At 40.9% G+C, this 17,415-nt stretch overlaps 1 protein-coding gene across 2 annotated transcripts in view; it reads left to right on the plus strand.

The window, feature by feature from the left end:
* Tp53bp1 (tumor protein p53 binding protein 1) overlaps positions 1-17,415 on the plus strand; it is an 86,537-nt gene that overhangs the window by 19,313 nt on the left and 49,809 nt on the right. For both annotated transcript variants that reach the window (XM_051183595.1, XM_051183596.1), the window contains exons 5-10: positions 136-220; positions 6,888-7,015; positions 8,695-8,853; positions 11,161-11,290; positions 13,011-13,177; positions 16,735-16,861. In XM_051183595.1, the coding sequence (XP_051039552.1) occupies positions 136-220; positions 6,888-7,015; positions 8,695-8,853; positions 11,161-11,290; positions 13,011-13,177; positions 16,735-16,861 (796 nt within the window). The remainder of the gene's footprint in view (positions 1-135; positions 221-6,887; positions 7,016-8,694; positions 8,854-11,160; positions 11,291-13,010; positions 13,178-16,734; positions 16,862-17,415) is intronic.

A 17,415-nucleotide genomic window follows, 5' to 3' on the forward strand; every position in this document is an offset into this window, starting at 1 on the left:
GTGTAACTTAGTGTCCAGTAAGCCTTTAGAAACTCATGATGTCTTATGTGTTGCCTAAATTTCTGACTTTGCATTAAAGTTTGGTGGCACATGTCTTTTGTGTACTGTCCAGTTACTGTTACTATTTTTTTTCAGACCCTGTGGATTCTCCTCATTTGGGCACGTGTGGTTCCATCAGTCAGGTCATAGAACAGTTGCCTCAGCCAAACAGGACAAGCAGGTATACTAGCTACTGTTGAAGGAATTGATTTCAATTTATTATCCGATCAACTCTTATCTGTATCTGCAGACCCATTGAAAGACGAAGAGATTCGTCATGTTTCTGTGAATTAGGGAATGGGATTTGGGGATTACTTAGATGGTGTTGTTTTAGAGATCTGGGGTCTCTTTGGTGAAGTAATAGTTTGTGTAACTCCAGTATTCACATTGTAATGTACACCCTAAAGAGTTTCTACTGTGTCTTATGTATGTCGTGATGGTGTCCTCTGTGTTAGATACTGTGTTCCATATTGATTTCTGACAGAATCCCAGTTAACTCTGTTCTTAAGCAACTGTGCAGGAAATGCGGCGTCTCCACCCCATGGGGAAACTGATGGGCAGAGAAGTTAAAGGACTTGCTTGGCTGTGTTCAGGAGAGCCATGCCTTCTGGCCCCACTTCTTACTGTTCAGGGTTTCTCAGGCTTCTGTCCTGGTTCTTCTAAGGCAACTTCAGGTGTTAGGCTGAGAGCGTAGATAGCTGAGAGACAGGGATGTTAGCTTGACATGGCTTTATCTGAAAACAAAGTGCTTTTCCTGGGGTGTGTTCTATATTGTGTTTGCACTTAAGTTTTTCTCTCAAGTGGAAATGGAAACTTTTAAACAATGTGACAACTATCGGGCTTATCTTGACCAGTGGATGAGTTTTGTTAGACTCATAATGGTAAAATATATTTGAAGGGGTTTGAATTTAAAAATTGGAGCCTGGTGTGGTCTTGCATAACTTTAATTCCAGTGTTACTGAGGCAGGGGCAGGTGGATCTGTATGAGTTAAAGGTCAGCTTGGTCTACAAGTAGACTTTGAGATCAGCCAGGGCTAAATAGTGAGACCCTGTCTCCCATTCCTACCCCCCAAAAAAATTTAATAAAAAAAGGAGGAGGTAATTTCTTATAAAGCTTGAACTTCTGGTTTTTGGGATTGCTAGTCCTCAATGACTACAGTTTCCGAAGTCCTTGGAACTCACTATGACAGTTGGCCACCTCATCCGGGTGTACCTTGCCATTTGTCACAGTGCTTGTTCCTATTTCCAGCTGCTTCACTTATCTATGATTGTGTTTATTTAGTTGTTGAGACAGGGTCTCATTCTGTAGCCCAAACTGTTCCAGAACTCATCATGTAGTTTAATTTGACCTCTAATCATGGTGAGCCTCCTGTCTCAGATTCTCAGTTGCTGAGACTACAGGGCTGAGCCACCATGCCTGGTGTGGTCATCTGTTATTTGTTTTTGCTTTGGTTTATAGTGTCTTTGAGGAATATGTGCCTGGCTCAGGTGTGCTATTATGGTTTGTAACCTGGGGTGCATGGTGGGGACAAGAAGAGGGCATACCCTGTTGTAAAAGCAACAGTAGTGTCCGGGCTATTCCATGCTGCTTTTCCTTGTTGAGTCATTGTATTGCTCTTGCTCTTTATGTAAATACAGATCTGATGGTCATGTTCAATAAATGTTCAGTCCCCATGGCAGGTACTTTAAAGGGGCTTTGTTTTTATGGGGTTTATAACTGAATATGGAGACCTAGTCTTTTATCTCAGTCCTAAGTTACAATTATGATCATTACAAAGAGAACAAAATACAAGTTCTAGCCGAGAGTAAAGGAACACATCTTTGAGAGATGCAGTCTAAATAATAAATACAAATGTGTTAGTCACAGTTAAGGGCCTGAAGAGAAGCTGCCCTGTGAGAGGGAGATCTTTCTAGATAGTAAATTTCATGTGCAAAGGCCTCAAAGGTGGGGAGAATTTATGGTTGATTCCAAAAGAATGGAAATTCTTCAGAACACATGCTCTGGAGAGATGGCTCAGTGGTTAAGAGCATTGGGCTACTCTTTCAGAGGTCCTGAGTTCTGTTCCCAGCACCCACATGGTGGCTCACACCCATCTGTAGTGGGGTCTGATGCCCTCTCCTGGCATAAAGGCATACATGCATAAATAGAGCACTCATATAAAATAAAGAAATATATCTTAAAAAATAATTCTAAAAACTTCATTTTCCTTGTGATCTGATGATATAAACTGGTGTTTCTTTTTTTGTTTGTTTGTGTTTTGTTTTTTGAGATAGGGTTTCTCTGTAGCTTTGGAGCCTGTTCTGGAACTTGCTCTGTAGACCAGGCTAGCCTTGAACTCACAGATATCTGCCTGCTTCTACCTCCCAAGTGCTGGGATTAAAGTATGCGCCACCACCACCCAGCTATAAACTGATGTTTCTAAGTAGGGACTTCCCAACAATGTAATATGGAAAGGATGGTTATATTTTTTTCTATCAGAAATTTAAGTTATTTTTATATATTGTGGGGGCCAGAGAGCAGCTTGGGGAGGGGGGGGGTGTCAGTTCTTTTCTTCCACTATATGGATTTTGGGACTCAAACTCAGGTAAACAGGCTTGGTGGTAAGTGTCTTTACTGACTGAATCATCTTACTGGCCCCCAAAATTGTCATTTTAATGATTCATTTTTATGAATCTTTACTACCAGGTGGTGGTAGTGCATGCCTTTAATCCCAACACTTGGTAGGCAGAGGCAGGTGCATCTCTGTGAGTTCAGGCATCCAGGACTACATAGAGAAACCCTGCCTTGAAGAACAACAAAAAATAAAACCAAAACAAAACAGAAAAGATCATTTTTTTATAGATTTATTTAAATATTTTTTGAAGGTTTTATTTTTGTTTTACATGTCATAGTTTGCCTGTATTTATGTCTGTGCACTACCATATGTGTGTAGCTAGTGTAATGAGGCCAGGATGTACAAATGGTTATTAGCTGTCACATGGGTGCTAGGAATTGACCCCAGTCTTCTTTCTGGAAGAGCATCCAGAGCTCTTAAATGTAGAGCTATCTCCCCAGTCTTACATATTTATTTTCATATATTACTTAGAGCTTTGTGTATTCTAGGTAGGCTATCTACCACTGAGCTATAGCTAAAAGCCCCCGTGGAACATACTTATTTAAGTGGAGATAATTGTACCCTCACATGCTATTGTAAGACACAGTGTGGAGCTCATTGTGGGGGTACATGCCTGTAATTTTAGCACTCTGGAGGCTGAGGCAGGGGGACCACTTTGGAGTTGAGGCCAACTTGGACTACATAGTGAATTCAAGAATAACCTGGGATACATAGTCAAACTATCTAAACAAACAAAACTAAAAACAAACACAAAGAATACAGGGAGAGTCTGAGTATACTTTGCCCAGTGCAAAACTATAATATTACAGCCAGGATACTGGTGAGAGTCACAGCATTCACTTAGATTTCCTGTTAGTTTGTGGGTGGGTATTATGTTTCTAGTGTATAATTTGTGTGGACTCCTGTGTCTACCACTACAGTCAAGGGACTGAACAGTTGTGTACAAGGATGTCTGATACTCTATGGTCATACCTCCCTTTGTCTGATGTGCCTGAGCCTTCAGCAATCATTAACTTATGTTCTATTTGTAAAATTTACTTCAGAATATTATACAAATATGCAAGTGTGTGGGATTGGCTTTTTTTCTATCAGCGTAACTCCTGGGAGATCCATCAAGGAGTCTCCATGCATCAGTCATTGCTTCTGATCTGACTAGTCTTTTCAGAGGATGTCAGATATGCCATTGTTCATAGGTTGAAGCATATCTTTCTCTTTTAAGTTTTTAACTGTTGTGAATAAAACGGTTACAAGTATTTGTGCAAATTAAAATTGTTTATGTCTTGTGTATGTGTGTGGGTGTGCATGTGGGGTTCAGGGACAGCTTGATTTTCTTCTTCTACCAAGTGGGTCCTGGGATTGAATGCAGGTTGTTAGGTTCAGTGTGTGTACATAAATATGTCTGTGTATTTACACAAAGACCAGGGAGATTGCTCGGCAGACAAAGGCTCCTATAGTTTGTTGTTGTTGTTGTTTTTAATTTTAAACATTTTTTTATTTTTTGAGAGTCAGCAGCTAACAATGTAGCTCTGGCTGGCCTTGAACTTGCTATGTAGGCAAGGCTGGCCTCAAACTCACAGATCTGCCTATTTTTGCCTCCTGAGTCCTGGCATTTAGGTATGCTGCTGTGCCTGGCACCTTGTATAAATTGTTTATGTGAAAATAAACTTTGCTTTCTTTAATATTCAGGTTTTTAATTGCTTGGCTATGTGGTAGTTGCATGTTTAGTTTTTTAGAGAAACTGCCGGATGGTTCTATTCTCTGTCATCTGGCAGTGTGGAAGTGTTGTAATTTCTGTTCTCACCAGCTGCTGGTTTTTTCACTGTTTTTGTCTTTGGGGATACTCAGGGTTGAACTTGAGGCCTCAGTCATGCTAAGAGTAGCAATGTTCTGTGACCTGGTTATACCACCAGCCCCTTCACTATTTATAAATCATAATATACACAAATTAAGAAAATATTTTCGAGAGGCCAGCCTCAAACCTCAAGCTCACTGTGTAACTGAGCTTTTGATGCTCCTACCTCTCTACCTCCAATTACTGGAAATAAGGCATGACTCTGCTATGTGGTACTGAGGATAGAATCCATAGCCTCATGCTCTCTAGGTAAGCGCTTTCCCAATTGAACTATCCCTATTCACTGTTTTTATTTGAGCCATTCTGATAAGTGTATAGTAATATCTCATTGTGGTTTGATTTTTTTTTTTTTTTTTCATTTTCCTAATGGCAAATAAGGTTGAACCTCTTGTGTGCTTGTTTATCATCTGCCTTCCTTTTCAGGGAAATGTCTGTTTGTGTCTTTTTGCCCATCTATCTATCTATCTATCTATCTATCTATCTATCTATCTATTTAAAGACAGGGTTTTTCTATGTAACAGACCTGGATGTCCTAGAACTCACTCTGTACATGTGGTTGGCCTCAAACTCACAGAGGTCCACCTACTTCTCTGCCTCCCTAGTGCTGGGATTAAAGATATGCACTACTTTTGCTCATTTTTAAATTGATTATTTATTTCATTTTTCACTTGCCTTTCCCCCCACCCCCTTTCTTGTTCTTGGAGTTGAACTTGGGGCCTGTACATGAGAGTCAAGTTTTCTACTGCTGGACTATGTCCCTAGCCCTATTGTTTCTTGAGAGTGCTTTGTAAATTCTGGGTGTAGTCCTCTGAGCCTTTGAATTGGTGTGGTTTGGTTTGTAAATATTTTCACTGTGTAGCTTGCCTTTTTTTTTTTTTTTTTTTAACATATATGAGTGCTCTATCTGCATGTATGAATTTATACCAGAAGAGGGCATTAGATAACTTTATGCTGGTTGTGAGACACCATGTGCTTGCTAGGAATTGACCTTTGTGGGGGCCCTCTGGAAGAGCAGACAGTGCTCTGAATCAATGAGCCATCTTTCCTGCCCCCCCCCCCCCCCGCTCTCCCTGCTCTCCCATAGCATGTCTTTTCACAGAGCAAGTTTTAAATTGTTAAGTATTTTCCAGTAGGATAACATACCTGGTTTATTTTTAAAAGTTCAAGATAAAGCTGGGCGTTGGTGGCACATGACATGCCTTAAATCCCAGCACTTGGGAGGCAGAGTCAGGTGGGTCTCTGTGAGTTTGAGGCTGGCCTGGTCTACAGATTGAGTTCCAGGACAGCCAGGGCTACATAGAGAAACACTGTCATGAAAAATGAAGATCAGAAAAGTTCAGGGTAGCAGTGGATGACTTGGTGAGATTCTGAGATCAGAAAGTAGGATTTGAAGATGGATCACATGTAGAGCGTCAGCAGGAAGGAGGAAGTAACAATTCCAGGTTTGGTTTGAGCAGCTAGAAGAATAGAGTGGTTGTTTGAAATGGAGAAGACTGAGGAAAAACAGTTCAGCTATAGATGGTTGAGACCGAGCTATCCATTAGAAGTGGACGTGGTGAACAGGTGGTTCACATACTGGCTGGAGAGAGATGTTGTAGAGTCATGGATAGTGCAGAATTCAAAACTTTGGGAGCTGGAGGTGGTTGTGCACATCCATGACTCCAGCACTCTGGAGGCTGAGGTAGTAGGATCGTGGTGAGTTCAGAGTTAGCCTGAGAAATACATACTGAGTTCTAGGCTAGCCTGAGCTATGCAGATTGAGACTTAATAAAAAACCATTCCAAGCTGAGTCTGAGTAAGAGGTTGAATACATCCAGAGAAAAGGTCTAAGGACTAATTGAGCACACCTCCACTTAGATATCTGTTAGGGACATAAGAAAGACAGACAGAAGGCCAGGTGTGTGGATTTCAGTGGTCTCTATCTTTAAATTTAATTTTAAAAATGATATTTTATTTGTGTGTGTGTGCACATGTGCATGCCATGGCATGTGTTTGTAGAAACTGATTTTTTTCCTCTCACCATATAAAGCCTGTGGATCTAATTAAGGTTGCTCCTTCCACTATTTGGTTTTAGAGAATTAATCCAAGTAATTAGGTTTGGTGGCAAGCACCATTACCCCAAGAGCCATCATAAGATAAAATTTAAGTATATTTATGTTTTCCTCCTGCTTAGTTTTGATACTAAACTTGGTACAGTATTTGAATCATGAAGCTTTTAGGTACTTTCTACAGGTAGCACTACAGCCATGAAGTTTGTTTACATTTCTGATCTGGTTAAAAGATGATTGGCATTTGAGGGCAGTCATAGTGAAAGTCAGTGTGCTTTGAACAGAGCCTCCCTCTATCTGGGAGCATCACATGTTTGTGTTCTTTTACTGCAGTGTTCTGGGAGTGACAGTAGAAGCCGCTTCTCTTCCAGAGGAGGAGAAGGAGGAAGAGCTGGAAGAGGAGAATGAAGAGGTGGGAGCAGACGCTGCTGATGCTGCTCCGTGCTCCCTTGGTGCTGAAGGTAGCCTGTGCCCTTTCAGAATAATAGATTCTTCTCATGCCCCTTTACTGTGAACACACAGGTAGCTAAATTTCTCTTTACCATGTAATAGATTTCTCATGATTAAGCTAAGAATCACTAAGGATTTGCCTAGTAATTTCAGATGTCTCACGTAACTTTCTCTGTTAAGCAGCCTTCCAAAACCATGATAGGATACCCCAGAAAATAAACAGTTTTGGAAATTTCCCCCATTACTTTGGGTGTGTGGCAATACAGAATACCATGGTTGGGTGTACATGGGGCAAAGCTGTTTTACCTCACAGGAGTTGGGAAACAAGCGAGAGAGAAGGGAAGATGGGGCTACCCATCCCTCCCTAGGCCTCTTCTTCAAGGTTTCGGCACCTGGTGTGGTGCTTGACTGTGATCTTAGCAGTTAGGAATAGAGAAGAATTGCCTTGCAATAGAAGCCAGCCTGGGCTACAGAGTAAGACCCTGCTTTAAAATCAAGACAAAAATAAGAAGAAAAAGGTTCCACCATCTCATAATGGCACCCCATGCAGTGACTAAGCTTTTAATTCATGCCTCTGGGAAACATTAAAAGACCCCAACGTAACAGTAAGCTGGGCATGATGATGCATGTATGCACACCTAGAATTCTAGCACTCAGGGAGGCTGAGGCAGGAGCATTAGAAGTTCAAGGCTGGGTGTGGCTTTATAGCATGACCTCTCAAAACAATGAAACAAACAAATGAATCATTACTCATTGACTAGCTCCCTTTTTGCATTTTGTTTCTTTCTCCCTTTGCACTTATTTTCAAGTACCTTTGGGTGTGGTTTTGGTTGTATCTACAGATTATTGACATTTTTTATCATTTTAAATGCTTATAAGGCTTTATGGTACCTGTTTTTGCTTTATTATATACCCCCGTTAAAAATTACTTTTATTATTAATTTAATAATGTGTGTGTGGGCATGCAGTGCACATTCTATGGCACCACGTGTGGATGTCAGGACCAACTTTTGGGAGTTGGTTCTCTCCTTCCATCACATAGATCCGAGGGAATCAAACTCAGGTTCATATTAGGTTTAGCATCAGGAGCCTTTACCTTCTGGGTAAAGCTAATTTATTTTTACAGTATGGTCTTACATAGTCCAGGATGGCCTTAAATTCACTGTATAGCTAAGAATGGCCCTGAGATTTTTGATCCCACTGCTTCTGCTTTCCCAGTGCTGGCATTGTAAGTGTGTGCTACCATACCCAGTCTAATAATTTTATTCTTGACTTTGCCCCCCTCTTTTCTTGTGGTGCTTGGGATTGAGCCCATGCCCAATCCCCTCATTTGTATTGTTTTGTAAAAATTATGTATGGTGAGTCTTTGATGTGATCACACATTTAGTGTAATCCTGGAGCTGGTAAGATGGCTAGGTAGAGTACTTGCCAGCCAAGCCTGATGGCTTGAGTTCTGTCTCTGAAATCCACATTGTGGAAGGAGAGAACTGACTCCTGCAAGTTGACCTCTGACCTTCACATTTGAGCTGTGTGTGTTTGTGTGTGTGTGTGTGTGTGTGTGGTGAGTATGAACACATATACACATAAATGCAAAAAAATGTTTTAAACATGATCCTCTTTATAAGATAGCAGGCTTGCACATTGAAAATGTTGTGGGATGGTATCTAATTTTTTTGAGTTTTGTTTCTAGATTCTGCTTCATCACAGTTGGGCTTTGGGGTTCTGGAACTCTCCCAGAGTCAGGATGTTGAAGAACCTACAGTACCATATGATGCCAACCAAGAGCATATGCAGTTGGTTACCACCAACTTGGGTTCTACCCAGTTGTCTGATGTGGATGAAAATACTGGTATGAAATGTGTTTTCGTACTGTGGTGTTGATTATAAGGTTTTTTTTCCTGTTTATCTAGAACCAGTTTTTTTTCCCCCCTTCAAGGTGTTTTTTCTTTTTCTTTCTTTTTGTTTTTGATTTGCTTGATGCTCGAGTCTCACCATGTAACTCTGCTGGTGGTCTGGATCTTGCTATGTAGACTAGGATCGTCTTGAACTCATAGAGATTCACTAGCTTTCTCTTTAGTTTAGAAAAAATAATTTAGAAATAATTTTAGGTTCACTTTCTAATTTTACTTTCTAATGTTGCTTTCATGTATGTATGCCTACAATATGTTTGCCTGGTGCCCACAGAGGTCAGAAGAGGGCATCAGATTCCCTGAACTGTAGTATAGATGGTTGTGAGCCACTATATGGGTGCTGGGAACCAAACCTGGGTCCTCTGTGACAGCAACAATTACTCTTCATTGCTGAATTATGTCTTCAGCATTACCGCCTCCAATGAGGTGGGTTTTGTTATTTGTTTTGTTTTGTTTTTGGCTTTTTAAAGACAGGATTTTTCTTTATAGTCCTGGCTGTCTGGAACTCACTTTTTATACCAGGGTAGCCTTGTACTCAGAGATCCACTTGCCTCTGCTTCCCAAGTGCTGGGATTAAAGGTATGTACCACCACTACCCAGCTTCTCAGTAATTTTTACAGCTATCCAGATTCATACAAGTTTGCAGAGTAAGCAGTAAGTCTTGTCAAGTGATGACTTGCACATTGGTATTTTCTCTAAGTAGGTCATTGGTTACTTTCTTTTTTGGGGTGATACTTATATTTTTTAAAAATTAAATTTATGTGTATGCGTATGGTGTTTGTGAGGTCACAAGATGGTGTCAGATCTCCTGGAGCTGGACTTAACATGTGGTTGTCAGCTACTCAACATGGGTGCTGGGAATTGAATTCTGATCCTCTGAAAGACTAGCATGTACTCTAAATTCTGAACCATTTCTGCAGGTGTGTGTGTCTGTCTGTCTGTATCTATATTTGTATGTTGCATTTTTATTCTTTGGGATTTCCCAACAATATTCTTTGATTATATTTACCCAGCTTCTTCTAGGACCTGCCCAAACCCATCCAACTTTGTTTTCCCTCTTTTTAAACAAAACAAAACAAACCAAACACCTATGCAGTCCAGTTTCAGTTATCTGACTCTTCCTGGGCCTGTGGCCTGCTCTGGAGGATGGTTTGTATACTAGGTGTTATGCCACTAAAGAAGGGCTTTGCCTCTCCTGGTAGCAATCAGATGCCTATAGCGCCTTACCTAAGGGTGGAATGTCATGCTGAGATTTTATCTGGTTTAGGTTTGTGCAGATCTTGTGTATGTTCTCACAGTCCCTTTGAGTCTGTATATGTGTTTTCCCTGTTGTGTTTGGAAAACAGTTTCCTTGAAGACATCTACCATCTCTGCCTCTTTCAAGTTTTACCCCCTCTTCTGTATAGACCCCGAGTCTTGAGGGGAGAGGTGTGATAAAGACATCCCGTTTAGAACTGAGAATTCCAAGCTTCTTATTTGCTGCATGTTGACCAGTTGTGGATTTCTCTGTTAATTGCCATATACTATTAGAAGAAGCTTCTTTGATGAGGATTGAGTGATGCATTGATCTATTAGTATTAGGAGTAATTTTATTGCTGTGTTCATATAGTAGAGTAATAGATCTTCCCCTATGACCCATGACCTGTCTAGCTTCAGGTTCTTGGCCTCATTAATGGTGTTAAGTATGGGTTCCATCTCATGTAATGGGCCTTAAATTCAGTTTTTTAAAAAGAAGTTGGTTACTCCCATAACATTTATGCTAGTATTGCACTGTTGGTCATAACTTTCCAGGCCAGTTGTTGTAACTCAGAGGGTCATTATTGGGTGAGATTGATGACTACTTTTTTTCTTCAGTAACACCCATAGCACCTTCTAACACTATGAATACCAGCCAGTAGAGATGGAGTTTCTAGTTGAGTTCTAGTTGAGTCCATGTATTATGACTCAAGTGTGTGGTGTCTTCAGCAGTAGGATCTTATCCTCAAATAGACTGTAATGTTTGGGAGATCTATGGAACCCTATTAGCCAACAATTCAAAAAGTGGTCACCCATTTCTGGTATTGGGGTTTTATTTGGTAGTGTGTGGCGTCTAGTTGGGTATTGTCCCTCTATTATATTGCTTGTGATATTTTAAAGTTAGACAGTTCTATTAAGATTTTTACCTTTTGAGAATCATTTGTGGCTGCCTTAAATACTTCGACAAGTTAAATATCTTTTTCGTATCTTTTTTTTTCTTATGTATTAAGCAATTAAATGTGAAGAACACTCCTCTGAAGATACCTCCATGGTAGAACAACCCAACAAAGATATCCCTGTTACAGTTCAGCACAATAAAGATATCCCTGTGGTAGACGAGCAAAATCTACAACCTGCAAGGTGAGCCATGCTCTCTCTAAAGGTGTCTGTGGGGTTTCACTTGGGGCTGTGGCAATTTCATTTTAGCTATAGAAACAGTATTAGAAATTGCAGATTCCCTTTATCACATTTTGTAGATATTTACCATCTTGTTTTTGTCCAATAGAAACTTTGGTTATTTATAAATATGTATTACTTATGCAGTCTTACTGTGTGTGCTTTCATTGTAATTCAGGCCTATTATAAAGGTGCATTATTCTGTAAATATACTCCTTGATCTTTGATTGACACTCTTCTGGGTAATCAGAGGTACTTTCTATTTGTAGGAGATCCTTTTTGCATCTTTGGGGCCTATAAAGATGTAAATGTACCAGGCAGAGGTGGCACACACCTTTAATTCCAGCACTCAGGAGGCAGTTGATCTTTGTGAGTTTGAAGCCAACCTGGTCTACAGAGGGAATTCTAGGACAGCTAGGGCTATACAGAGAAACCCTGTCACAAAAACAAAAATGAAAAAAAAAAAAAAAAAAAAAAAAAAAAAGAAAAGAAAGAAAAAGACAGAAAAGACAGGTGAATGTTACATTAGCAACCTGTTAGAATTCTTGAGCACCCAGATTGCTTTGGGTTGTTACGTATCATCCTGTTAATTTATGGTGTAGCTAGAAGTAGAAATTTTTCCAAGTGTTCCTGGCTTTTAGTTTGATAGTGATGGAGATGTACAGTGCATAGTTTGTGGTAATTCTTGTATCCAAAGCTATTTGATTGTCTCGTAGCAGAGGAAAACAGGGATGCTTTGGATTTGAAGGGAGATGAACAAGCATTCAGTACCCTTTTCTAATTTCCTTCAATAGAAAGTTGGGTAGGGATCCCTCAGCATCATGGCGTTTTAAGGCTTTTGTTTTTTATTGCGACAGTATTTTTGCTGTATGGCCCAGGCTAGCCTTGAACTTGAAAAAAATCCTTCTGCCTCATCTTGTAGGTGTGTATCCCATCAAGCTCAACTTTTTTTTGAGACAGCATTTCTCTGTATAGCATGGAGTCTGTCCTGGCACTTGCTCTGTAGACCAGGCTGGCCTCGAACTCACAGAGATCCGCCTGCCTTTGCCTCCCGAGTTCTGGGATTAAAGGTGTGTGCCACCGCCGCCTAGTTTAGAAAGTTCTTATTTCAGTTAACTTATTATTATTATTTAAGAACTACTCTGTAGTTCAGGCTCTCTTCAGACTTACTATGTAGCTCAGGTTGGTCTTCAACTCACAATCCTTCCACTTTAACCTTGGAAACACTTTGATTACAGATATGGCCCACAGGCCTGGCTTTCCTGTTAGTCTTGCTTTTCCATTTTTCTTGGGTATAGTAGAATAAGTAAAAGTCTGGGAAAGGGCCAAAACTTTCCTGACTGGGCAGAATGTATAAAAGAGTTCTAGAAAAGGTCAGCAGGCAATAGATAATTATTTGTATCACCAGTGAAGAGAAAAGCCACATCAGTTCTGTATGAAGACATTTGTAGCAATTCTCAAATCACTTGCCCGGAGTGTTGGAACAGACACAAAACTGAAAAGAGGTTCAAAGCCTGGAGACAGGCTTTGAAAAGCCTGAGGACTTTGCAGTAGCATTTCACTTTTAGTAGGTCATGTAGACTTAGGGCTGTTAGAATTTTTTAAAATTGTTAGATTGAAGCATTTTGTTTCAAGAGGGAAACATTCCGGACTTAGCGATCTTTATCCTTGGTGGTATGGATAGGTCAGAGGATCTGCCTTCCAGTCCTCAAGCCTCTGTTGCAGCTGTGGAAACAAAGGAACAGGTGCCTTCCCAAGAGCTTCCGGAAGGGGCGCTGCAGGTTCAGATGTCCTCGGAGCCTGAGGTCTCGTCCACTCAGGAGGACTTGTTTGAGCAGAGCAGTAAAACAGGTAGGCTGGTTGACTGTTTTCTTCACTACTCTTTCTTCTCACTATTGTCAATGTTTATTTTAGTTCTGAGGCTGCTGTTTGAAGTATTACGCACTCTTGTAGGTATGATATGGAAGGAAAATACATTCCTAGCTAGTCAGTGAAGAGGGCTTTCAGAGAATATTATTTAGTCAATATTTTATGTAAATTTCACCCTTTCTGAATCTGAGGTATTGAAAGTAATATCGACTCTAACAAAACTGGGTTTTATGGACGGAGTTGCCATTTCTTCTTCTGTCACATTTACTATGACATTTTTTCTTACTCATTTGGGTAGCATTTACTTAATTATTTATTAAGGTCCAGAGGGAAGGACACCAAGCTTAGAGTGTAGACAGGAGTTTGTTTCACGCTCCTGTAGTCCTCGCCCCTGTCCCACAGTCTCAGAAAGCAAGGGTGCTCCAGTGAAAGCAGGGAGGGCAGGCTCTGTCCTTTTGTGTTCTGTGTCGTACTTGGTGTGTAAGGCGCCAGCAGGCACCCACTAAAGCTGTCGGTGTATTTAAGGCATTTCTTTTCGCTTAGGGATAATATAGTTGATTTCAATCTGTATAAGTTGCTATTCTCCATCTAAGGAAAAAGGACTTTGTAAGTCACTATGGCTGCTCATATACTTTAAAATTAGCACTTAGTGTTTTCTGTCTCCTCTGAGGAGGCACAAGTTCTAATCATGAAAATTGCTGCATTCATACCATCAGGTGTCATGCGCATTGTTTTGACTTCTCCCATCTGCATCATGGCATGAGCTTTCCTTCACCTTAGGTAGACCTTGGAATAAAAGGCTCGTTTGCTGTTTTATTATAGAAGCATCACAAGAAAGAAGAGCAGCCAAGCAGAGGTATAAGGATTCTGGCTTTTCCTCTCTATAGTAGTTACTTTATCATTCTGTAACCAAAAAAAGAAAAAAAAATCTGATAAAAACAGCTGAAAGAAGGAAGGTTTGGGGGCTGGGAAGACGGCTCAGTGGGTAAGAACACTTTCTGCTCCTGCAGAGGTTCAGTTCCCAGCATCCACATGGCCCCTCACAATCATCTGGAACTCCAGCTCCAGGGATCTGATGCTTTCTTCTGGCCTTTATGGGTTCCACAGGCATGTAGTAATATAAACAAACTCTTGTAGGCACATACACATAGACATAAATACAATAAATAAACAAGTAACTTTTTAAAAACAAAGTTTTTTGGGGGGTGTTTTTGTTTTGTTTTGTTTGTTTTTTGGTCTTACAGGTTGAGAGTTGTGGTCACCATGTCAGGGAGACTGTGGCCGTAGGGTAGAGAGAAACTGGTCCCAGTGGCCATGCTTAGGAAGCAGAGCTGACATTGCTGCCCAGCTCCCTTTCCTTTTATTCAGCCTGGGATTCTAGCCCAAGGGGTTGGAATTTGAGCTGCCTACATTTGGTGGTGGTGGGGAGTGCTATTGCTCAGCTAAGCCTTTCTGGAAATACCCTAATAGACACATTCAGAGGTGTGTTTCCATGGTGATTCTAAATGCAGCCAAGCTGATAAAATTAATTATGACAGCTCCTCCCTTTGTCAGCTTGACACCAACACATCATTTAAGATTGTAACATTATACCCTTGCCTCTAAAGTTTTCATTTCATAATGCAGCTGCATTTATTTGTTTCAAAAGTCCCCATAGACCATAGCAACCCCAATATTGTTTGAAAGTCTAAACTATCTTCTGAGACTCCTAACTACAAACTTCTATAAAGCCCCTCCCCCAACAAAACAAAACAAAACAAGACAGAAAAACAAGTTATGGACTTCAAATATATCATATCAGTATTCCCAGTCCAAAAGGAGGGATGGGGGCAAAACAAGACTGAGATCCAGCAGGGCAAGCACAAACCCATAGCTCCATGTGATTGCGTTGTGATGTTGTCATCTGGGCTCCAACAGCCTTGGGCACTCCCTCCTACTCTGATGCCTTCAATATAGGTGACCTTTCTGTTAGCTTAGCTCTACTGTAGTTTTCTTTGGCAGATGTCCTTTGGCTGTGGCTTCTCTGAACATTCCTGGGTTTTCTATTGCAGCTTGGGCATCACCTTCCTAGCTTTATGCATGGTCTTGGAGAACCCTGTTGCAGGGACTCCACACATTGCCTGGACTCGGCAGCTCTCTGAAACTTTGCTGCCAGATTCAGTGGCCCTCTTGCTTTTATATCTTTCGCGCCAGAAAAACAGTACTATGTGGATGATGTTCCCAGTTCTTCCAGCTTGAGATGTAGCCTGTCTCTCTTGGATTACAGTTGCAGTGGCCTCTGTGTCTTTGAGAGTGCCTTTGGAGAAGTACTTGCCTACGTAGCCATTTTTTAGTGGGGGACCCTTGTGGTGGCATTATCAGTTTAGGCTCTTTTCCTTTCAAGTGAGTGAGTGGGGAATTCCCTGCTCACTCCATTGAAAAACATGATTTAAGAGTTACATATTCTTTTCCCGTACTCTGTCTCCAACTTTAAACTCACTGCACTGTCTTCATATCTGTCTCTTACTGTTGATATGAAAGGGCATAGTGAGCAGAGTGCCCTGGTATGTGATTTCTTCTGACATTAGTCCATCACCTGTTTTCATTTACAATTAGTTATCATATTTTTTTCATTTCCCTAGAGACAGGTTCTTCACTTTGTAGCGCTGGCTGTTCTAGAACTTGCTCTATAGACCAGGCTGGCCATGAATTTACAGAGATCCATCTGTCTATCGAGTGCTGAGATTAAAGTCATGTGCCACCACACTCAGCCAGTCTATTACTTATGAATTCAGCCTCAAGTTCTTAGGATATGGGTACAATGCAGCCAGATCTTTGGCAGAACATATTACCAGTGGCTCATAAGGTTGAGTTCTAGAATATATCACTGGTGGCTTATAGTTGAGTCCTAGAATATATCTCCAGTGCCTTATAGTTGAATTCTAGAATATATTACCTAGTGGCTTAATTCCCATTAGAGTTCTTGTTCCCTTCCACAACTTTGAGAGCCATGCTTCTCTTGTCTTCACTTTTTTTTTTTTTTTCTGCATTTTGGTCTTCTAGACTCACCTGGAACAGTCCACTAAGCTCAGTTTACATCTGCAAATTCTTCTACATTTCCCAATAAACCACCTTCATAGACCTGGAATTCACATGTCAGGCTCATGACAGGCTGGGCCCCAATTCTTGGTACCAGTTTTCAGGATTATTTTTCTTATTACTGTGATAAGCTATCAAATGAGCACTTCATAGACATGCCCATAGGTGTGCTTCCAAACATTATTGTCTCTAAGCTTAGATTATGGTAGAAAGGACCAAGGAACTCTTTTAACCAGTTCTTCATTGAAGAAACCTGAAACGGGATGTAGAGTGGGGTTACTGTTGATTCACAATTTGCATTCTGTTGTGCTACATTGAGTTGTGCTACACCCGAAAGGACTTCTGCCCTCTGAAGTGTAACAGACTGGGGATTACTGTTTTTGCAGCACTCAGCAGGTCCCCCACTCAATGATGTCAGTCTGAGAAGTAAATACAACTCTTTGACTTCTTTCCCCCACTAGCTTCTGATGGTTGCTCTACTCCTTCAAGGGAGGAAGGTGGGTGTTCTCCGGTTTCCACACCCGCCACCACCCTGCAGCTCCTGCAGCTGTCTGGTCAGAGGCCCCTTGTCCAGGACAGTCTTTCCACGTAAGTAAGCCTGAAACGGCCTGGAGAGCCAGGGTGCCTCTCAGACCAGAATTCCTTTCAAAGCTAAAAGCTAGAATCCAGGCCTTGGGAGTTTTGGGGTAAGAACTCAGGAACTGTCTGAAGTGTGTGCATGTATTCTCCCATTGCAGGCTTTATGGTGGAAGCGACAGGTGTCACTAGGAAACAAAATGCCTTGTTATTTAAAAATGTACATCAGAAGCAACCATTTGCTTCTCGATTTGCCAGTGTGTCTGTCCCTTAGCGGTATATAGGAGAGAGTAGGTTGCTGCAGTAGCTAGGGCAAAGAGGTTTGCTTTTTGTTTTTGTGCTTGTTTTTGTTTTTAAATAAAAATGTGTACATTCTTCATATTATGTAAAACTGAAGCAACAATTTTTATGTCTCAGATCTGTGAATTAGTTTTCAGCCTTTGGTTGTCCTGTTTCTTAATCATAATGTCCTTGTGTCTAGTCATTCACTTTGCCCTTACTCTTGAAAAAAAAACGCAGTGTTTGAGAACTGTCTGAGTCTCAGGTTGCTGTTTAGGAGAAATGCT

This window comes from Phodopus roborovskii, unplaced genomic scaffold (assembly GCF_943737965.1).
Source record: "Phodopus roborovskii unplaced genomic scaffold, PHOROB, whole genome shotgun sequence".
Taxonomy (NCBI): domain Eukaryota; kingdom Metazoa; phylum Chordata; class Mammalia; order Rodentia; family Cricetidae; genus Phodopus; species Phodopus roborovskii.